The 24,766-nt window shown below is 42.8% G+C and overlaps 1 protein-coding gene across 1 annotated transcript in view; it reads right to left on the reverse strand.

Annotated features, from left to right (window-relative positions):
* Positions 1–18,116: 18,116 nt before the first annotated feature.
* Positions 18,117–24,766, reverse strand: part of LOC311139400 (transcription factor HIVEP3-like) — a 108,972-nt gene continuing 102,322 nt past the window's right edge. Inside the window, 3 exon segments of the mRNA XM_084174271.1 lie at positions 18,117–19,563; positions 19,565–19,839; positions 20,304–20,956. Of these exon segments, the coding sequence (XP_084030397.1) occupies positions 19,281–19,563; positions 19,565–19,839; positions 20,304–20,956 (1,211 nt within the window). The 3' untranslated portion in view covers positions 18,117–19,280.

Consider the following 24,766-nt stretch of genomic DNA (forward strand, 5'->3'; position numbering starts at 1 on the left):
CCATGCAGATCTCCTCTAGAGCAGTGACGTTTTGGGGCTGTCGCTGGGCAATACGGACTTTCAACTCCCTCCAAAGATTTTCTATGGGGTTGAGATCTGGAGACTGGCTAGGCCACTCCAGGACCTTGAAATGCTTCTTACGAAGCCACTCCTTCGTTGCCCGGGCGGTGTGTTTGGGATCATTGTCATGCTGAAAGACCCAGCCACGTTTCATCTTCAATGCCCTTGCTGATGGAAGGAGGTTTTCACTCAAAATCTCACGATATATGGCCCCATTCATTCTTTCCTTTACACGGATCAGTCGTCCTGGTTCCTTTGCAGAAAAACAGCCCCAAAGCATGATGTTTCCACCCCCATGCTTCACAGTAGGTATGGTGTTCTTTGGATGCAACTCAGCATTCTTTGTCCTCCAAACACGACGAATTGAGTTTTTACCAAAAAGTTCTATTTTGGTTTCATCTGACCATATGACATTCTCCCAATCCTCTTCTGGATCATCCAAATGCACTCTAGCAAACTTCAGACGGGCCTTGACATGTACTGGCTTAAGCAGGGGGACACGTCTGGCACTGCAGGATTTGAGTCCCTGGCGGCGTAGTGTGTTACTGATGGTAGGCTTTGTTACTTTGGTCCCAGCTCTCTGCAGGTCATTCACTAGGTCCCCCCGTGTGGTTCCGGGATTTTTGCTCACCGTTCTTGTGATCATTTTGACCCCACGGGGTGAGATCTTGCGTGGAGCCCCAGATCGAGGGAGATTATCAGTGGTCTTGTATGTCTTCCATTTCCTAATAATTGCTCCCACAGTTGATTTCTTCAAACCAAGCTGCTTACCTATTGCAGATGCAGTCTTCCCAGCCTGGTGCAGGTCTACAATTTTGTTTCTGGTGTCCTTTGACAGCTCTTTGGTCTTGGCCATAGTGGAGTTTGGAGTGTGACTGTTTGAGGTTGTGGACAGGTGTCTTTTATACTGATAACAAGTTCAAACAGGTGCCATTAATACAGGTAACGAGTGGAGGACAGAGGAGCCTCTTAAAGAAGAAGTTACAGGTCTGTGAGAGCCAGAAATCTTGCTTGTTTGTAGGTGACCAAATACTTATTTTCCACCATAATTTGCAAATAAATTCATAAAAAATCCTACAATGTGATTTTCTGGATTTTTTTTCCTCAATTTGTCTGTCATAGTTGACGTGTACCTATGATGAAAATTACAGGCCTCTCATCTTTTTAAGTGGGAGAACTTGCACAATTGGTGGCTGACTAAATACTTTTTTCCCCCACTGTATATCCTAAAGTGTTCACAGGACTGGGGAAACTGCAGGGGGAGTACAAGATAAAGCTAAAAGAAAATATGAACTATACTGAACAAATATATAAAACGCAACATGCAACAATTTCAAAGATTTTGCTGAGTTACAGTTCATCGAAGGAAATCAGTCAATTGAAATAAATAAATTAGGCCCTTAATCTAAGGATTTCACATGACTGGGCAGGGGCGCAGCTGTGGTTGGGCCTGGAAGGGCATAGGCCCACCCACTTGGGAGCCAGGCCGACCCACTGGGGAGCCAGGCCCAGCCAATCAGAATGAGTTTTTCCCCACAAAAGGGCCCCCCCCCCCCCCGACGATCCTGCAGGTGAAGAAGCCGGATGTGGAGGTCCTGAGCTGGTGTGGTTACACGTGATCTGCGGATGTAAGGTCGTTTGGACATGCTGCAAAATTCTCTAAAACAACGTTTGAGGCGGCTTATGGTAGAGAAATTAACATTTAATTATCTGGCAACAGCTCTGGTGGACATTCCTGCAGTCAGAATGCCAATTGCACGCTCCCTTAAAGCTTGAGACATCTGCGGCATTGTGTTGTGTGACAAAACTGCACATTTTAGAGTGGCCTTTTATTGTCCCCAGCACAAGGTGCACCTGTGTAATGAGCATGCTGTTTAATCAGCTTCTTGATATGCCACACCTGTCAGGTGGATGGATTATCTTGACAAAGGATAAAATGCTCACTAACAGGGATGTAAACAAATTTGTGCAACATTTGAGAGAAATAAGCTTTTTGTGCATATGGGACATTTCTGGGATCTTTTATTTCAGCTCATGAAACATGGGACCTTTACATGTTGCGTTTATATTTTTGTTCAGTATACATCGGATGGTGGACATGGGTGTGGCCACACCCATAGAAGGAGCAACAGAGTTGTGTGCAGGTAAACGGTGACATCAGAATCTGTGTAGATATGACAAATCTGAATGAGAATGTGTGTAGGGAAAGACACATCCTACCTGCAGTTGATGAGATGCTGGCCAAACTGTCTGGAGCAACAGTTTTCTCCAAGCTAGACGCCAAAGCAGGGTTAAGGCAGATCCCGCTACACAAAGACTCAGCCCGGCTCACCACCTTCATAACACCCTTTGGAAGGTCTCGTTTCAACAGGCTCCCCTTTGGAATATCCTCAGGACCAGAGCACTTCCAGAAGCGCCCCACACAGATGCTGGATGGACTGGAAGGAACTGTATGCCATGCAGACGACATCCTGGTGTTCGGAGCAACGAAGAAGGAGCACGAGCACCAACTTCAGAAATTACTGGAAAGATTTCAAGAGGGGGGCTGAACTCAATGAGAAATGTCAGCTTACAGTGGAGCAGGTGAAGTTCCTGGGTCACGTCGTCAGAGCCAAGGGCATACAGGCCGACCCAGACAAAATCAAAGCCATCACGGAGATGCTAGTGCAGATGTTCAACACTTCACTGGCATGGTGAACTACAATACGTCGGAAAGTTCTCTCCAAACATTGCAGAGCTGACTAAACCCATCAGGGACCTCCTGAAAGCTGACAATGACTGGATATGGGACAGCGCACAGCAAACAACGTTCGAGAAGGTGAAAACAGAACTAAGTTCTCTCGCATAATACTGCCCTGACAAGCAGACAAGAGTGTCTGCAGATACATTCTCATATGGACTGGGTGGAGTCCTTTCCCAACTGCAACAGTCAGGTGACAGGAGGCCCGTGGCCTTCATATCACGCAGCATGACAGAGACAGAGCGTAGAGACGCTCAGATTGAGGAGGAGGCGCTTGCTGCTACATGGGGCTGTGAGCGTTTCCAGATTTACCTGCTAGGGTTGGACTTTGTGATCAGAACAGGTGACCCCAACTTTGAGAACCACTGTGTTACGCTACTATGCTAAGATAAGAATGAATGCTGGGAACTCAACTATTTAATGTACATGAATCAGTATCTTGATGGACCCTTTATTTCTCTAGCTGAGGCGTATAGATGCAGACTGAGATGGCAGATTTAGACGTTAGCCTGGGGGAGACCAGCCCCAGATTAAGTTTGATATTAATAATCAAAATAGATTACCATTGATATTAAGAATCAAAATGCATAACTGTAGAGGAATAGAAACACGTACGCACTCAAATGTCATTTCACCAAGACAATTGCATATTTAAAAAAAAATCTAATATCTAATCTTATTCTGTATCCAGAATCAGACATTTATTTTTTATGACTGAATATTCCCCATTTGCCACCTCCCAATGCCTTCGCTGTAGGAAATCTCTTCTCTGGTGGAAGCTCTGTTGATTCAAATAGCACCGTTGATAACTTTTCTCAGGGAACATAGGGAAACCATAAATCCATGTCCTGGACAGGATGTTCATGCCCTCTCACACAGTAGAATACTAACTTCCATTTGGATCAATGCATGACTAAGTCTACTTAAGTGGAAGTTAGGATTTGCCATTTAGTGCTAGAGTCGTGCACCCACGACTGCGTGGCTGCACGACTCCAACACCATCATTATGTTTGCTGACGACGCGACGATGAGACTATAATAGGGAGGTGGTCAGTGACCTGGCAGTATGGTGCCAGGACAACAACCTCTCCCTCAATGTCAACAAGACAAAGGAGCTGATCGTGGACTACAGGAAACGGAGGGCCGAGCACACCCCCATCCACATCGACGGGGCTGTAGTGGAACGTGTCGTGAGCTTCAAGTTCCTCTATGTCCACAACATTAAGGAATGAACATGTTCCACACACCCCAACACAGTCATGAAGAAGGCATGGCCAACACCTCTTCCCCCTAGGAGGCTGAAAAGATTTGGCACGGGCCCTTAGATCCTCAAAAAGTTATACATCTGCACCATTGAGACCATCTTGACTGGCTGCATCACCACCTTGGTATGGCAACTGCTTGGCATCCGACCGCAAGGCGCTACAGAGAGTAGTGCGTACAGCCCAGTACATCACTGTGGCCGAACTCCCTGCCATCCAGGACCTCTGTACCAGGCGGTGCCAGAATAAGGCCCTAAAAATGATCATAGGCTCCAACCACCCAAGTCATAGACTGTTCTCTCTGCTACCGCACGACAAGCGGTACCAATGCACCAAGGTTGGAACCAATAGGACCCTGAACAGCTTCTAGCCCCAACCCATGACTGCTAAATAGTCAACCAAATAGCTATCCGGACTATCTGCATTGACCCTTTTTGCAATAACTATTTTGCCTCCTCACATACGCTGCTGCAACTGTTTATTATCTTTGTGTTGCCTAGTCACTTCACCCCTACCTTCACTAAGTGACCAGTTTATTAAGTACTGGGTCGGACCCCCTTTGCATCCAGAACAGCCTGAATTCTTTGTGGCATGGAAACATTGCTCAATTGGTATCAAGGGACCTAACAGGAAAACATTCCCCACACCATTACACCACCAGCCTGTACCGTTGACACCAGGCAGGAGGGGCCATGGACTCATGCTGCTTACGCCAAATCCTGACTCTGCCATCAGTATGATGCAACAGGAACAGGGATTCGTCAGACCAGGCAATGTTTTTCCACTCCTCAATTGTCCAGTGTTGGTGATCGCGTGCCTACTGGAGACGATTCTTCTTGTTTTTAGCTGACAGGAGTGGAACACGGTGTGGTCATCTACTGCAACAGCACATCCGTGACAAGGACTGACGAGTTGTGCGTTCCGAGATACCGTTCTGCAAACCACTGTTGTACTGCGCCGTTATTTGCCTGTTTGTGGCCCGCCTGTTAGCTTGCAAGATTCTTACCATTCTCCTTCGACCTCTCATCAACAAGTTGTTTTCGCCCACAGACTGGATGTTTTTGTTTGTCGCACCATTATCGGTAAACCCTAGACACTATCGTGCGTGAAAAGCCCAGGAGGCGGCCATTTCTGAGATACTGAAACCAGCGCGCCTGGCACCGACGACCATACCATGCTCAAAGTCGCTTAGGTCACTCGTTTTGCCCATTCTAACGTTCAACCAAACAGTAACAATGCTTCGATGCCTGTCTGCCTGCTTTATATAGCAAGCCACGGTCTGTAGGAGAGAACCATTTTCGTAAACAGGGTGATGTACCTAATAAACTGGCCAATGAGTGTATATGTACATATCTACCTCAATTACCTCATACCCCTGAACATTGACTCAGTAGTGGTACCCTGTGTATATAGCCAAGTTATCGCTACTCATTGTGTATTTATTCCTCGTGTTATAATTTTTTCCTATAATTTTTCTCTCTGCATTGTTGGGAAGTAAGCATTTGTGAAAGACCACCTTTTTAAAAAACGTTTAGTTATTTTTTCTTATATTTTTTTTAGGGGGTAGATCAGCTTTAATATTGAAGATAGATCTGCATCACTTCCAATCCCCCATATATATATATATTTTTGCATATATATATATATATATATATATATATATATATATATATATATATATATATATATATATATATACACACACAGTGGGGAGAACAAGTATTTGATACACTGCCGGTTTTCCTACTTACAAAGCATGTAGAGGTCTGTAATTTTTATCATAGGTACACTTCAACTGTGAGAGGCGGAATCTAAAACAAAAATCCAGAAAATCACATTGTATGATTTTTAAGTAATTCATTTGCATTTTATTGCATGACATCTTCAATGCTCTTACTGAGGGAAGGAGGTTGTTGGCCAAGATCTCGCGATATATGGCCACATCCATCCTCCCCTCAATACGGTGCATCCCCAAAGAATTATGGTTTCCACCTCCATGCTTCACGGTTGGGATGGTGTTCTTGGGGGCAAACTTCAGACGGGCCTGGACATGCGCTGGCTTGAGCAGGGGGACCTTGCGTGCGCTGCAGGATTTTAATCCATGACGGCGTAGTGTGTTACTAATGGTTTTTTTGAGACTGTGGTCCCAGATCTCTTCAGGTCATTGACCAGGTCCTGCCGTGTAGTTCTGGGCTGATCCCTCACCTTCCTCATGATCATTGATGCCCCACGAGGTGAGATCTTGCATGGAGCCCCAGACCGAGGGTGATTGACCGTCATCTTGAACTTCTTCCATTTTCTAATAATTGCGCCAACAGTTGTTGCCTTCTCACCAAGCTGCTTGCCTATTGTCCTGTAGCTCATCCCAGCCTTGTGCAGGTCTACAATTTTATCCCTGATGTCCTTACACAGCTCTCTGGTCTTGGCCATTGTGGAGAGGTTGGAGTCTGTTTGATTGAGTGTGTGGACAGGTGTCTTTTATACAGGTAACGAGTTCAAACAGGTGCAGTTAATACAGGTAATGAGTGGAGAACAGGAGGGCTTCTTAAAGAAAAACTAACAGGTCTGTGAGAGCCGGAATTCTTACTGGTCGGTAGGTGATCAAATACTTATGTCATGAAATAAAATGCAAATGTATTACTTAAAAATCATACAATGTGATTTTCTGGATTTTTGTTTTAGATTCCGTCTCTCACAGTTGAAGTGTACCTATGATAAGAATTACAGACCACTACATGCTTTGTAAGTAGGAAAACCTGCAAAACCGGCAGTGTATCAAATACTTGTTCTCCCCACTGTGTATATATATATTTGCAAAAATATATATATATGGGGGATTGGAAGTGATGCAGATCTATCTTCAATATTAAAGCTGATCTATCCCCTAAAAAAATATATAAGAAAAAATAACTAAACGTTTTTTAAAAAGGTGGTCGGTTACAAATGCTTACTTCCCAACAATGCAGAGAGAAAAATTATAGGAAAAAATTATAACACGAGGAATAAATACACAATGACTAGCGATAACAGACGTCTACATGCTTTGTAAGTAGGAAAACCTGCAAAATCGGCAGTGTATCAAATACTTGTTCTCCCCACTGTATATATACACAGTGAGGGAAAAAAGTATTTGATCCCCTGCTGATTTTGTACGTTTGCCCACTGACAAAGACATGATCAGTCTATAATTTTAATGGTAGGTTTATTTGAACAGTGAGAGACAGAATAACAACAAAAAAATCCAGAGAAACGCATGTCAAAAATGTTATAAATTGATTTGCATTTTAATGAGGGAAATAAGTATTTGACCCCTCTGCAAAACATGACTAAGTACTTGGTGGCAAAACCCTTGTTGGCAATCACAGAGGTCAGACGTTTCTTGTAGTTGGCCACCAGGTTTACACACATCTCAGGAGGGATTTTGTCCCACTCCTCTTTGCAGATCTTCTCCAAGTCATTAAGGTTTCGAGGCTGACGTTTGGCAACTCGAACCTTCAGCTCCCTCCACAGTTTTTCTATGGGATTAAGGACTGGAGACTGGCTAGGCCACTCCAGGTCCTTAATGTGCTTCTTCTTGAGACACTCCTTTGTTGCCTTGGCTGTGTGTTTTGGGTCATTGTCATGCTGGGATACCCATCCACGACCCATTTTCAATGCCCTGGCTGAGGGAAGGAGGTTCTCACCCAAGATTTGACGGTACATGGCCCCGTCCATCGTCCCTTTGATGCGGTGAAGTTGTCCTGTCCCCTTAGCAGAAAAACACCCCCAAAGCATAATGTTTCCACCTCCATGTTTGACGGTGGGGATGGTGTTCTTGGGGTCATAGGCAGCATTCCTCCTCCTCCAAACACGGCGAGTTGAGTTGATGCCAAAGAGCTCGATTCTGGTCTCATCTGACCACAACACTTTCACCCAGTTCTCCTCTGAATCATTCAGATGTTCATTGGCAAACTTCAGACGGGCCTGTATATGTGCTTTCTTGAGCAGGGGGACCTTGCGGGTGCTGCAGGATTTCAGTCCTTCACGGCGTAGTGTGTTACCAATTGTTTTCTTGGTGACTATGGTCCCAGCTGCCTTGAGATCATTGACAAGATCCTCCCGTGTAGTTCTGGGCTGATTCCTCACCGTTCTCATGATCATTGCAACTCCACAAGGTGAGATCTTGCGTGGAGCCCCAGGCCGAGGGAGATTGACAGTGCTTTTGTGTTTCTTCCATTTGCGAATAATCGCACCAACTGTTGTCACCTTCTCACCAAGCTGCTTGGCGATGGTCTTGTAGCCCATTCCAGCCTTGTGTAGGTCTACAATCTTGTCCCTGACATCCTTGGAGAGCTCTTTGGTCTTGGCCATGGTGGAGAGTTTGGAATCTGATTGATTGATTGCTTCTGTGGACAGGTGTCTTTTATACAGGTAACAAACTGAGATTAGGAGCACTCCCTTTAAGAGTGTGCTCCTAATCTCAGCTCGTTAGCTGTATAAAAGACACCTGGGAGCCAGAAATCTTTCTGATTGAGAGGGGGTCAAATACTTATTTCCCTCATTAAAATGCAAATCCATTTATAACATTTTTGACATGCGTTTTTCTGGATTTATTTGTTGTTATTCTGTCTCTCACTGTTCAAATATACCTACCATTAAAATTATAGACTGATCATTTCTTTGTCAGTGGGCAAACGTACAAAATCAGCAGGGGATCAAATACTTTTTCCCCCTCACTATATATATATATATATATATATATATATATATATATATATATATATATATATATATATATATATATATATATATATATATATATATATATAGACACACACACATACACTACCGTTCAAAAGTTTGGGGTCACTTAGAAATGTCCTTGTTTTCAAAAGAAAAGCAATTTTTTTGTCCATTACAATAACATCAAATTGATCAGAAATACAGTGTAGACATTGTTAATGGCTATTGTAGCTGGAAACGGCAGATTTTTTATGGAATATCTACAAAGGCGTACAGAGGCCCATTATCAGCAACCATCAGTCCTGTGTTCCAATGGCACGTTGTGTTTGCTAATCCAAGTTTATCATTTTAAAAGGCTAATTGATCATTAGAAAACCCTTTTGCAATTATGTTAGCACAGCTGAAAACTGTTGTGCTGATTAAAGAAGCAATAAAACTCGCCTTCTTGAGACTAGTTGAGTATCTGGAGCATCAGCAATTGTGGGTTCGATTGCAGGCTCAAATTGGCCAGAAACAAAGAACTTTCTTCTGAAACTCGTCAGTCTATTCTTGTTCTGAGAAATTAAGGCTATTCCATGCGAGAAATTGCCAAGAAACTGAAGATCTCGTACAACGCTGTGTACTACTCCCTTCACAGAACAGTGCAAACTGGCTCTAACCAGAATAGAAAGAGGAGTGGGAGGCCCCGGTGCACAACTGAGCAAGAGGACAAATACATTAGTGTCTAGTTTGAGAAACAGACGCCTCACAGGTCCTCAACAGGCAGCTTCATTAAATAGTACCCGCAAAACACCAGTCTCAATGTCAACAGTGAAGAGGCGAATCCAGGATGCTGACCTTCTAGGCAGAGTTGCAAAGAAAAAGCCATATCTCAGACTGGCCAATAAAAAGAAAAGATTCAGATGGGTAAAAGAACACAGACACTGGACAGAGGAAGATTGGAAAAAAGTGTTATGGACAGACAAATCGAAGTTTGAGGTGTTCGATCACAAAGAAGAACATTTGTGAGACGCAGACCAAATGAAAAGATGCTGGAGGAGTGCTTGATGCCATCTGTCAAGCATGGTGGAGGCAATGTGATAGTCTGGGGGTGCTTTGGTGATGGTAAAGAGGGAGATTTGTACAGGGTAAAAGGGATCTTGAAGAAGGAAGGCTATCAGTCCATTTTGCAACGCCATGCCATGCCCTGTGGACGGCGCTTGATTGGAGCCAATTTCCTCCTACAACAGGACAATGACCCAAACCACAGCTTCAAACTATGCAATAACTATTTAGGGAAGAAGCAGTCAGCTGGTATTCTGTCTACAATGGAGTGGCCAGCACAGTCACTGGATCTCAACCCTATTGAGCTGTTGTGGGAGCAGCTTGACCGTATGGTACGTAAGAAGTGCCCATCAATCCAACTTGTGGGAGGTGCTTCAGGAAGCATGGGGTGAAATCTCTTCAGATTACCTCAACAAATTGACAACTAGAATGCCAAAGGTCTGCAAGGCTGTAATTGCTGCAAATGGAGGATTTTTTGAAGAAAGCAAAGTTTGAAGGACACAATTATTATTTCAATTAAAAATCATTATTTCTAACCTTGTCAATGACTACATTTCCTATGCATTTGCAATATTTCCTATTCAAACTCATTTCATGTATGTTTTCATGGAAAACAAGGAAATATCTAAGTGACCCCAAACTTTTGAACGGTAGTATATATTTATACAGTGGGGAGAACAAGGATTTGATACACTGCCGATTTTGCAGGTTTTCCTACTTACAAAGCATGTAGAGGTCTGTAATTTTTATCATAGGTACACTTCAACTGTGAGAGACGGAATCTAAAACAAAAATCCAGAAAATCACATTGTATGATTTTTAAGTAATTAATTTGCATTTTATTGCATGACATAAGTATTTGATACATCAGAAAAGCAGAACTTAATATTTGGTACAGATACCTTTGTTTGCAATTACAGAGATCATACGTTTCCTGTAGGTCTTGACCAGGTTTGCACACACTGCAGCAGGGATTTTGGCCCACTCCTCCATACAGACCTTCTCCAGATCCTTCAGGTTTCGGGGCTGTCGCTGGGCAATACGGACTTTCAGCTCCCTCCAAAGATTTTCTATTGGGTTCAGGTCTGGAGACTGGCTAGGCCACTCCAGGACCTTGAGATGCTTCTTACGGAGCCACTCCTTAGTTGCCCTGGCTGTGTGTTTCGGGTCGTTGTCATGCTGGAAGACCCAGCCACGACCCATCTTCAATGCTCTTACTGAGGAAAGGAGGTTGTTGGCCAAGATCTCGCGATACATGGCCCCATCCATCCTCCCCTCAATACGGTGCAGTCATCCTGTCCCCTTTGCAGAAAAGCATCCCCAAAGAATGATGTTTACACCTCCATGCTTCACGATTGGGATGGTGTTCTTGGGGTTGTACTCATCCTTCTTCTTCCTCCAAACTCGGCGAGTGGAGTTTAGACCAAAAAGCTCTATTTTTGTCTCATCAGACCACATGAACTTCTCCCATTCCTCCTCTGGATCATCCAGATGGTCATTGGCAAACTTCAGACGGGCCTGGACATGCGCTGGCTTGAGCAGGGCAGGGGGACCTTGCGTGCGCTGCAGGATTTTAATCCATGACGGCGTAGTGTGTTACTAATGGTTTTCATTGAGACTGTGGTCCCAGCTCTCTTCAGGTCATTGACCAGGTCCTGCCGTGCAGTTCTGGGCTGATCCCTCACCTTCCTCATGATCATTGATGCCCCACGAGGTGAGATCTTGCATGGAGCCCCAGACCGAGGGTGATTGACCGTCATCTTGAACTTCTTCCATTTTCTAATAATTGCACCAACAGTTGTTGCCTTCTCACCAAGCTGCTTGCCTATTGTCCTGTAGCCCATCCCAGCCTTGTGCAGGTCTACAATTTTATCCCTGATGTCCTTACACAGCTCTCTGGTCTTGGCCATTGTGGAGAGGTTGGAGTCTGTTTGATTGAGTGTGTGGACAGGTGTCTTTTATACAGGTAACGAGTTCAAACAGGTGCAGTTAATACAGGTAATGAGTGGAGAACAGGAGGGCTTCTTAAAGAAAAACTAACAGGTCTGTGAGAGCCGGAAGTCTTACTGGTTGGTAGGTGATCAAATACTTATGTCATGCAATAAAATGCAAATTAATTACTTAAAAATCATACAATGTGATTTTCTGGATTTTTGTTTTAGATTCCGTCTCTCACAGTTGAAGTGTACCTATGATAAAATTACAGACCTCTACATGCTTTGTAAGTAGGGAAACCTGCAAAATCGGCAGTGTATCAAATACTTGTTCTCCCCACTGTGTATATATATATATATATATATATATATATATATATATATATATATATATATATATATATATATATATATATATATATATACATATATATATATATACACACACACACACACATATACATACACACACATATACAGTGGGGGAAAAAAGTATTTAGTCAGCCACCAATTGTGCAAGTTCTCCCACTTAAAAAGATGAGAGAGGCCTGTAATTTTCATCATAGGTACACGTCAACTATGACAGACAAAATGAGATTTTTTTTTCCAGAAAATCACATTGTAGGATTTTTAATGAATTTATTTGCAAATTATGGTGGAAAATAAGTATTTGGTCACCTACAAACAAGCAAGATTTATGGCTCTCACAGACTGTAACTTCTTCTTTAAGAGGCTCCTCTGTCCTCCACTCGTTACCTGTATTAATGGCACCTGTTTGAACTTGTTATCAGTATAAAAGACACCTTTACTTTCTAACCCTACCACCCCTCCCCTAATTGGAGTAAACTAGTGAACAACAACGCTTAGGCCTCTACTTCCAGCTTATATACATTTTATGGACACAGTCAATTTTACAATACTTCAATTTTGTTTGTTTTTACTCCTGAACTTCCTCTACCCTCAACCTCTCCGATCATTTTCATGATGTCCATCCGGTTTGCTTCTATATGACACATCTTTCTAACTGTGCTCTTTCACAAAAGCTCTTAACCTATAACCTATATACATATTATGGACACAGTATGTTTTACATTAGTTATGTTGTTGTTATTAGTAGTTATTAGTCCCAACCTTCAGCCCCATTGAACCACTCCCATCTATCTCTTAACACCATCCATATTTGAATTCTATTCGTCATATATTTTTCAACTGTCGTAGCCGGTCGCGACCGGGAGACCCATGGGGCGGCGCACAATTGGCCCAGCGTCGTCCAGGGTAGGGGAGGGAATGGCCGGCAGGGATGTAGCTCAGTTGGTAGAGCATGGCGTTTGCAACGCCAGGATTGTGGGTTCGTTTCCCACGGGGGGCCAGTATGAAAAATAAACAAATAATGTATGCACTCACTAACTGTACGTCGCTCTGGATAAGCGCGTCTGCTAAATGACAAAAAAATAAAATAATGTACTGTGATGTTTCACAAAAGTTCTGAACCTTTCTATTCTCATTGTTTCTACAGATTGTAAATTGAAAATAAACATTTTTGCTAAAAGTATTATTATATTATTGATCGATTGACTATGACTTTTCAGATCACCCAGTAGTGCTATCTGCAGGTAAATATTGCAATTCTTCAGCCATTCCTGGACCTGTGACCAAAAACAAGCTACAAATGGACAGTACCAAAACAAATGATCTAATGATTCTGTCTCTTCGCAGCAACATCTGCAGAGCTGGAAAGATTGTATCCCCCATATAAATAACATTCTATTGGTTGCAAGAATTTAGTATAATCATTTAAATTGAAATATTCTAAGTTTTGAATCCAGCATCGTTTTGCGTATCAGTTCATAAACCATGTGCCATGGAATCGGTACATCACAAATCTCTTCCCAACTATTTTGCAATCCATATGGGAAGACTGTCAATCCGTTGGTCCTTAAATGAAACTGGTATACTTTTTATTTATCACAATTTTCTTTAACCAATTATGGTCTTTAATGCAGGGCCGACAGACAAGTTCCTTACTTTTTCCCCCTTCCACTTTCCTCTTCCATTTTTGCGGTAATGCTGCAATTATTTGGTTGTAATTTTGGGTAGAGCAGACATTTCCATATGTTTTTGTTAGCTGCATGTGCGACCTAACTCCACCAGTCCTACCTATGATATCATTTACGAAGATTATACCTTAAAAAAAATTTTTTTTAAAACAATGTTTTTTTTTATCAATTAGTATATTTGAGTTTAACCACAATCTTTGTTGCATTATTTGTTCTGTCGTTTCTGGAGGCTTAAATTGAAATTGCAACCAACTTTCTATGGCTTGTTTTAGAAATAGTGATATCTGGGAGATGATTTCCTTTTTAAATAACTGAATGTGAGAGGTTATAATCTGAATAAAGGGAAAAAGGCCATTCTTGAACATAGGGTGAGACAATTTTACTAATTTGCTAGAGAACCAGTTCGGATTTAAGTATAACTTTTGTATGACTGAAGCTTTTAGTGATAGGTCTAATGCTTTAATATTTAACCATTTCTGTCCTCCGAATTCATATTCATTACATAAATAGGCCCGTTTAATTTTGTCTGGCTTGCCGTTCCAAATAAAATAGAATATATTTTTCTCATATAATTTTAAAAACTGTTCGCTAGGCGTAGGCAAGACCATAAGCAAATAGGTCAACTGGGATAATACTAAAGAGTTAATCAGGGTGATTTTTCCACAAATAGACAGGTATTTACCTTTCCATGGTAGCAAGATCTTATCTATTTTTGCTAACTTTCTATTAACATTTATTGGAATGAGATCATTTATTTAATTTGGGAAATTTATACAGAATATATCCACATCACCATCAGACCATTTTATTGGTAAACTACATGGTAATGTAAAAGTTGTATTTTTTTGTGATCCAATACGTAATATAGTACACTTATCATAATTTGGTTGCAATCCAGAGAGGTTAGAAAATGTATCTAGATCCTCTATGAGGCTTTGGAGGGATTCCAGTTGTGGATTTAAAAGAAAACATGAATCATCAGTGTACATTTACACCTTTGTTTTTAAGCCATGGATTTCTAATCCCTTGATATTATTGTTCGATCTGATTTTAATACCTAACATTTCGATTGCCATAATAAATAGATATGCCGATAGTGGACAACCTTGTTTCACTCCTCTTGACAGTTTAAAACTTTGAGAAACAGCCATTATTTCCTATTTTACACCTAGGGTTACTATACATGATTTTAACCCATTTTGTAAGAGATTCTCCAAAATTGAAATGCTCCAGGCATTTATATATAAACTCCAGTCGTACTTTATCAAAAGCCTTTTCAAAGTCAGCTATGAATAGCAGACTTGGTTTCTCAGATTTTTCATAGTGTTCTATTGTTTCCAGTACTTGCCTTATATAATCTCCAATGTATCATCCATGTAAAAAACCTGTCTGATTAGAATGAATAATGTCCGACAATACCTTTTTTATTCTATGCGCTATAGATTTTGCTAGAATTTTTGCATCACAACACTGAAGTGTAAGGGGCCTCCAATTTTTTTAAATGGAATGGATCTTTATATTTCCCACTTGTATCCTGTTTCAGTAATAATGAAAATCAGACCTTCTTCTTGAGTGTTTGATAATCTACCATTTACATAGGAGTGGTTAAAACATAACGGTCCTCTGAGTATATCAAAAAAGGTTTGGTATACCTCAACTGGTATGCCATCCGATCGCCTTGATTCGGTCTTATGTAGCAAAATTTGAAATGTTGTTTTTTACATTGGATAAAAGCAGAGACACAGAGCTACAAAATTGTATATCATAGACTGCATTTGAGGAACAATAGGAAAGTCATTCTGCTTTGAAAGTTGATAAACTTGTAACCCCACTTTTGAGAAAATGGCCTTTGAATGTTTTGGTACCTACTGGAGTGCTCTTCTTTGTCTACACCCATTCAGCATAGTTCACACCCTCTTAAGATTTAGCCCCACCCATCTCTTTAAGGGTTGATCTGAGCGTTCTGTCCTAACAGCAGCAGTCAAGCACCCAAGCTAACTGGCTAACGTTGGCTAGCTACTTCAAGACACAAATGAGAGAACAGCTCACTGACCATTACACGCCCTAGCAGAGCTGGTTAGGCTGTTTTTATGTTATCCAGAGCGTTGGTGACTGCAACTGTGCTGCTGGCAACAATTTATGTATTTTGGCCAACGTTTACTGACACCGGCCATATTCAACGGGTGTTGAGCGTTTGTAAATTCGTAAATTATTCCGTGCTCTGGCACACTCAGATGACAGTGCTCTGAAAGCTAGGTAAACAATGAACCATAATCGCTAATCGAAACGCTACTACCCTGCATGAATCTGCAGGCAGCTAATCAACCAGGTTCAAAGTTAGCTAGCTAACATTAGGCTATAACTACCAAAGCAAATGGCTCCGAGATACGAATAATAGATCATACACGTAATGTTAGCTAGCGAGCCAGCCAGCTAACGTTAGATAGCTAGCTAAACAATTAACCATAATCCCAACTCATGACGTTACTACCCTGCATGAATCTGCCGGTAGCTAACCAACCAGGTTCAATGTTAGCTTGCTAACATTAGGCTATAACTAGCAAAGCAAATGGCTCTGAGATACGAATAATAAGATCATACACGTAACGTTAGCTAGCGAGCCAGCCAGCTAACGTTAGCTAGCTAACAGTACACTTTAACTTGAAATGAAACCACTTTCTGTCAAAATTAGAAACGGGTAATATCAGTAGCTAGCTAGACTATCTTACCCATGTACATCATGCACGATGGACGCGTCTCCCTGTCACGGATGCTATGGTTGCAGAGACAGGTGTTTTCTCCATCTCCTTAGCTATCATACTCTAATTCCACTGATTTCAAAACTCGTTCCTTCAGAAAGTGAGAGCAACACTTACGCAGCTCTTCTATATGATATATATATATTTTTTAAGACGTGTTAGACAGGATTACCTACACATACTGACCAGCTCAAATAGACAGAAACGTACTATATGGCAGACCAATCCGAACTCCGAACTCGGCATGTCCAGCCCACTCATTATCTCAGCCAATCATGGCTAGTGGGAAGGTTGCTGTCTTTTTTTGTGGCTAAACCAACTAGGCTCGTAATTTAACAATTGTATTCGTATTTACAGATGGCATACAAGTTTGTTATTAAGGCACATGAAAGTTCACATGTTCCAGAAGGCATTTCTGCCAAAAAACGCATTATGATTTTTAAAAATAGTTTACGTTCAAATGGCTCTCCTGTGAAGTAGTGACCCGCGACATTTTACATTTACATCATTTAGCAGACGCTCTTATCCGCTCTTACAAATTGGTGCATTCAACTTATGATAGCCAGTGGGACAACCACTTTTTTTTTATGTGGGGGGGTAGAAGGATTACTTTTATACTATTCCAGGTATTCCTTAAAGAGGTAGGGTTTCAAGTGTCTCCGGAAGGTGGTCAGTGACTCCGCTGTCCTGGCGTCGTGGGGGAGCTTGTTCCACCATTGGGGTACCAGAGCAGCGAATAGCTTTGACTGGGCTGAGCGGGAACTGTGCTTCCGTAGAGGTAGGAGGGCTAGCAGGCCAGAGGTGGATGAACGTAGTGCCCTCGTTTGGGTGTAGGGTCTGATCAGAGCCTGAAGGTAAGGAGGTGCCGTTCCCCCTCACAGCTCCGTAGGCAAGCACCATGGTCTTGTAGTAGATGCGAGCCTCAACTGGAAGCCAGTGGAGTGTGCGGAGGAGCGGGGTGACGTGAGAGAACTTGGGAAGGTTGAACACCAGATGGGCTGCGGCGTTCTGGATTAGTTGTAGGGGTTTAATGGCACAGGCAGAGAGCCCAGCCAACAGCGAGTTGCAGTAATCCAGATGGGAGATGACAAGTGCCTGGATTAGGACCAGTGCCGCTTCCTGTGTAAGGCAGGGTCGTACTCTGCGAATGTTGTAGAGCATGAACCTGCAGGATCGGGTCACCGCTTTGATGTTAGCGGAGAACGACAGGGTGTTGTCCAGGGTCACGCCAAGGTTCTTTGCACTCTGGGAGGAGGACACAATGGAGTTGTCAACCGTGATGGCGAGAACATACGCCTAGTTTCCTGAAACGAGTCACATTTCACTGTTAGTCTACACCAGTTGTTCACGAAGCATGTGACAAAAAAACAATTTATTTGATTTTAATATTCCCCACAACTCCAATTGTTATTTTGTGGAATTCAAACAGCAGCATTCTATATGTATTAATCAATCATTATTTTGGATTATCTATTAAAAAATTACATAACATTTTTCAAAAACAACAAAACAAAACAAGTAAAACAGCCTCACAGAAGTCTGGTGCACTTTTTATTGGTTCAGAGACTAAAAATGTGCTGTGTGCGAAATTCTTTAGGGCACTTGTTCCTCCTTGTACCATCCAACCTTAAAAAGACCGTCATCTCCATCTCCATTTCAAGTCTTGAGAACATTATGAAAAAGACAGACACATGACTAAATAAAAATGGCATGTTTTCTTTTCTCCAAAAATGTAAAGTAAAAAAACTTAAACAAGAATCACTTTCATAGTTTAACAAAATAATAAATATGGAGCACTCTTCTCTGTACAGAGACATAAGATTGACAAATCTTTTTTTTATAAAAAAATATGACTTCAGTGCATTTTCTTTGCAAAGCACTCACTGTTCCTTCAATATACCACCTCATATACCATATTTTAGAATACCCTGACATCAATGCAATGGCCTTAAAGGGATAGTTTGGGCTTTCGGCAATGAATTTGTATGTCTCTGCATCCAGTATGAAGGAAGGTAGAGGAACTGTAGTTTCACGAGCCAATGCTAACTAGCTTAGCGCAAAGACTGGAAGTCTTCGGGTACAGCTAGTTAGCATTGGCTCGCAAAACTACCTCTAACCCAACACTATCCCTTTAAGGATACAAACAATCATCATGCCACACAGGAACCCCCTTCCTGGAAAGTGTATATCAAAACTTCACAGCCTTTTATATTGGTCTTCATCTCAAGACACAAACCCAGACAGAAAAGGCACAAGTAACTACAGTTTGAGTAATACTGGACAAAGGGACAAAACAAAATGTGAATTATTGTTGATTAAAGATTTTGGTCATTTACAAATGTATTCATATTTATTTTACATATATATTCAAATAGATAATAAGATAGCAGTATCAATAGAGATACAGAAGGTAAGATTGAGAGATTTAAAGAAAAAGTGCATTTTATAACAAACCTGAATATTGCAGAAGAACACACATTTAAGTTAACAATTGTATTGAAAACTGTATAAAAACAAAAGCGGAAAGGATGCATGACGCATCAAAGGGTGGAGACTAAGTGCTCTGGCCTTGATTGGTTGAGTCTCAGCCTTTAGCTCCTCCCTCCACCAATTCTGAACCAGTCACTCTGGACCGCAACCCTGGTGACTCCTGCCTCACAGACAGCTGTCCAATCCTGTGTGTGGGAGGGGGGACTGGCTGACTAGGGGGGAGGTCCTGCCTGGCCATGTGAGGGCCATCGTTCTGTGGTCTCTGCCTCAGACCTGTGTGAGTGGGAGGAGCTGTGTAAGCTGCCATATTGCTTTGTGTTTATCATCCCTGGGTCCGTCCTACCCTGCTGCGAGGTGTAGGGTTTGGAACGTATGGGTGGGGTTAAACTGGGAATGAACAGCCCTGATTGGCTGGCTCCTACTACTTCCTGGCTGTCAGACCATTGGTCCCCAGGAGTTCTGAGCCCTTGAGTTCTGGGGATCCTGCACCAGGGGGCCCAGTAGAAGCCCCTCCATCGGGGGAGAGGGGGACGAGGTGGGGGTAGTGGGGTGGGAGCAGGGATGAGCCTGCACCATCTGAATGCCCCCAATGGGGATCATCAGGTAGGGCACCCTGGCCTGCTGGGAGTGCAGAGGCAGGTGGCTGAAGACGCGGTACATTGACTGGGACTTGGCTGCAGGGCTGTCAATGGGGGACAGACGGAAAGCTGGGGGGAAAGACAGGCTGGGCTCTGGACTCATCAGCCCTTCACTTGGTGTTCCTATCCTCTCCTGTAGGGGGAGCAAGGACCTCATTACTTCACACAGTAGAATAAAACACAGAACTTGTTTTCACATTGCCTTTGGCTAAACTGGGCTTCCAATGCAGGTTTTAAAACACAGGGGAGGGGAGCAAAAGCAAGACGCAACCACAGGCATTAAACACCATCAGCCGCCAGCCTTATGATAGGAAAAAAACTATCTGAAAAGTACATTTACAAAGTATAGCATAGTTATATATTTAGGCCTCTGCTATTCTCATATAGTGAGTGTTAGCTTAGTACCAAAAGGGAAATTACTCTGCAATAATATGTGTTTACTACTGACCATTACTGACAATGTAGTTATGGTTTAAATATAAATATATGTGGAGGGATGGCTAATTACATCTCATTTTGTAACTGACAAGAATAACTGTGGCTTAAAATAACATGAAAAACTACAGGATTACAAAGTTATTTAAATACATAACTTACCATTGAACCCACCTGTCTGCGATCACTGGCCATCGTACTGGGGATGTCCCAGGGCAAACGACTGGGTGAGCTGCAAGGTCTACGTTGCACCCCCAGGGGCGAGGGAGAGGCACGGGCCCACGACATCGGCCGGAGAGGGGAGAGAGGCCGCAGGGGGGACAGAGCTCTGATGGGGGATGGTCCTCTCTTGGGGGAGGGCGAGAGGTGTCGGTTGGGGGAGGCCAGCTCCAGTCTGGGGGAAAGACTTCGGATGGGAGAGCCAGTCTCACTGCTAGGGGAGAAGGCCCTGGGGGAGGCGTCTAAGCCCCGGCGGGAGAACAGTGCCCTCCGGCTTCCTGGAGAGGCATCACGCCCGCTTGGCCACAGTCTCCGGGTGGGAGAGGGCTTCTGGCTGGGGCAGGGGCAGGGGCTGGGACCTGGCTGGGGTTCTGGGGCTGAGGGGTCAGGCGTGCCCTGCTGGGACCGTCTTCCGCTGCTGGAGTGCCCCCCTGTGGACAGACGGGGGTCGGAGGAGCAGGAGGAGGGCGGCTCGTCGTGAGATGAGGACTCCTCCTCTTCCTCATCCTCGTCATCGTCCTCCTCTGAATCATCCACGTCAGAGAACTGGTGCTCATCCTGGTCCTCGGAACCAGACAAACACTCTTCACTACCTCCTGAGGAGAAAAGAGGGGGAAACTTACACTAAGCCTAATTCTCCAAAAGTAAACACACACAGACACACACAAGCCTTTAGGATCAGGGTGCACAAATCCAGTCCTCCAGGCTGCACCTAAATTAACACAGTTGTGTTCAGTAGTCACGAAATGGAAGAAAGCAGTCAAAAACAGAGTGAAACGGGGAGGTACTATCTGAACTTGTCCAATACGGAACACTTGGTCTAAACTAGTTACAGATTGAAAGGCAAGACTGAAAACCAGCAGACAATGCAGCTCTCCATAAACTGAGTTCACCTAAATCACTCTGGACTTACAGTGAGCTCCAAAATTATTGGGACACTGAAACATTTGTTGTTGTTTTGGCTCTGTACTCCAGCACTTTGGATTTGAAATGATACAATGACGATGAGCTTTAATAAAAATATAATGTTGATGCTACCATGATTACAGATAGTCCTGAAAGAATTGTGAATAATGATGAGTGAGAAAGTTAGACGCACAAATATCATACCCCCCCAAAAATGCTAACCTCCCCTGCTATTGTAATGGTGAGAGGTTAGCATGTCTTGGGGGTATAATATTTGTGTGTGTAACTTTCTCACTCATCATTATTCATGATTCATTCAGGACTATCCGTAATCATGGTAGCATCTAGATTAATGTAGAAGTGTTTAGAAACATCCATTCTTATTTACAATAAAAGTGACTCCAAAATGACAACATACATTATTTACCATTCATTTCTATTGGGCACAAAATAATCTGAAGCAAAACCAAAACAAACAGAAAATGCATTCAACAAGTTTATGGAGTTACAAGCTTGATGTAATCATTGCATTCTATGAATATGGGACCAAATACTAAACTTTTGACTACTTTAAAACACATAACTACATTTGTCCCAATACTTTTGGTCCCCGAAAATGGGGGGACTATGTACAGAAAGTGCTGTAATTTCTAAACGGTTCACCCGATATGGATGAAAAGACCCTCAAATTAAAGCTGAGTCTGCACTTTAACCTAATAGTCATTGTATCATTTCAAACCCAAAGTGCTGGAGCACAGGGCACTACCCCAATACTTTTGGAGCTCACTGTATATACAGTGACTATAAACACACATTCATACACAAACACATGAAATGGGCACAAGGACCAGGACAGGGTGACTTCCTATCCAACATAACATTCTATCAACCTGATGTTATAAATAGCAAGCAGACGGACAAGGTTTTATTTTATGGAATCGTGCTGCTGTTTCCATTCATAAAGTCTAACAGCTGGCTTTTGAATGGAAGGGTTCTTTGAATGGAGTGTCCTTGGCTCAGTGTTGAGTGCAGTCTGCTACCGGGAGGGAGAGCGAGAGAGAGAGGGAGGGATGGAAAGAGGGATGGGTGGCATTGAGCCTGAACAGAGAGGGGGTGGATGTGAGTGTCTGGAATGCTGTTCTTTATAGGCCAGGAATGCAGCCTTGAAAACACAACACTGTACATCTCTCCCATCCTGCACCAGAAACACTGAGACTCTATGGAATGTATTTGGCCATGTATTCTTCATGTATTAATATAATCTCTTTAATTTCTCTTCAGCACGACAGAGGAAGGAGAATAGCAACATATTGCGTTACATAACCGACATACAGTGGTTCTTCCTTTAAAAGTTTTGAGCTTATGCCGCGACCATTTTTGGAAGATATTGTGGTAAATTGTGGTAAATTGCATCATTCTGTCATTGCACCACACTACGGGGGAGTTAGAAAGCTGATCTATCAGTAGTCTACACAAATTGACGATCTTTTAGTAAATTAATGGAGATGTGAATGTTTCAGTCCGAGAGTCTTTTTTCTCTGGCACTAGATTCCTGCATCAGGCAACAACAACAAAATTGCTGCCGGTGGTCCTGGAGTTGAGAGAACTTGGTTAAATACAATGGCGCAATTACACTTGACATGTGGACTGACGATTTTCGAAAAATAGGCATAGTGGGCTTTTGGTTTCTCTCCCTCTAAAAACAGAAATAAATCATTATAAAATAACAACTGGCTTTATTTACCATAGTGTGAAAGAGTGATAGCCCCTCTATATGAAGTGAGTTTCTGAAACACGGAGTCCTTCTATGCTGATGTGAAGAAGAAACTGAATGAAAGGGAGTCCGTGAGGATAGGGAGGGGAAAAAGGTTGCCCATATTTTCAAGACCTGTGCTACTTCATTTATTTATGAAATGTACATTCAAACCTCCATTAATTTACAAAAGGATAGTCTAATAGCTCGGCTAGGTGTGAAAAATCCCCCAATTGGTGCAACAGTTTAGAATACCGATACAGTGAGGGAAAAAAGTATTTGATCCCCTGCCGATTTTGTACGTTTGCCCACTGACAAAGAAATGATCAGTCTATCATTTTAATGGTAGGTTTATTTGAACAGTGAGAGACAGAATAACAACAAAATAATACAGAAAAACGCATGTCAAAAATTTTATAAATTGACTTGCATTTTAATGAGGGAAATAAGTATTTGACCCCCTCTCAATCAGAAAGATTTCTAGCTCCCATGTGTATTTTATACAGGTAACGAGCTGAGATTAGGAGCACACTCTTAAAGGGAGTGCTCCTAATCTTAGCTTGTTACCTGTATAAAAGACACCTGTCCACAGAAGCAATCAATCAATTAGATTCCAAACTCTCCACCATGGCCAAGACCAAAGAGCTCTCCAAGGATGGCAGGGACAAGATTGTAGACCTACACAAGGCTGGAATGGGCTACAAGACCATCGCCAAGCAGCTTGGTGAGAAGGTGACAACAGTTGGTGCGATTATTCGCAAATGGAAGAAACACAAAAGAACTGTCAATCTCCTGGCCTGGGGCTCCATGCAAGATCTCACCTCGTGGAGTTGCAATGATCATGAGAACGGTGAGGAATCAGCCCAGAACTACACGGGAGGATCTTGTCAATGATCTCAAGGCATCTGGGACCATAGTCACCAAGAAAACAATTGTTAACACACTACGCCGTGAAGGACTGAAATCCTGCAGTGCCCGCAAGGTCCCCCTGCTCATAAAGCACATATACAGGCCCGTCTGAAGTTTGCCAATGAACATCTGAATGATTCAGAGGAGAACTGGGTGAAAGTGTTGTGGTCAGATGAGACCAAAATGGAGCTCTTTGGCATCAACTCAACTCGCCGTGTTTGGAGGAGGAGGAATGCTGCCTATGACCCCAAGAACACCATCCCCACCGTCAAACATGGAGGTGGAAACATTATGCTTTGGGGTGTTTTTCTGCTAAGGGGACAGGACAACTTCACCGCATCAAAGGGATGATGGACGGGGCCATGTACCGTCAAATCTTGGGTGAGAACCTCCTTCCCTCAGCCAGGGCATTGAAAATGGGTCGTGGATGGGTATTCCAGCATGACAATGACCCAACACACACGGCCAAGGCAACAAAGGAGTGGCTCAAGAAGAAGCACATTAAGGTCCTGGAGTGGCCGAGCCAGTCTCCAGACCTTAATCCCATAGAAAATCTGTGGAGGGAGCTGAAGGTTCGAGTTGCCAAACGTCAGCCTCGAAACCTTAATGACTTGGAGAAGATCTGCAAAGAGGAGTGGGACAAAATCCCTTCTGAGATGTGTGCAAACCTGGTGGCCAACTACAAGAAACGTCTGACCTCTGTGATTGCCAAAACAGGTTTTGCCACCAAGTACTAAGTCATGTTTTGCAGAGGGGTCAAATACTTATTTCCCTCATTAAAATGCAAATCAATTTATAACATTTTTGACATGCGTTTTTCTGGATTTTTTTGTTGTTA

Source organism: Coregonus lavaretus (assembly GCF_964263955.1).
Source record: "Coregonus lavaretus genome assembly, chromosome: 13".
In the NCBI taxonomy this organism is placed as follows: Eukaryota; Metazoa; Chordata; class Actinopteri; order Salmoniformes; family Salmonidae; genus Coregonus; species Coregonus lavaretus.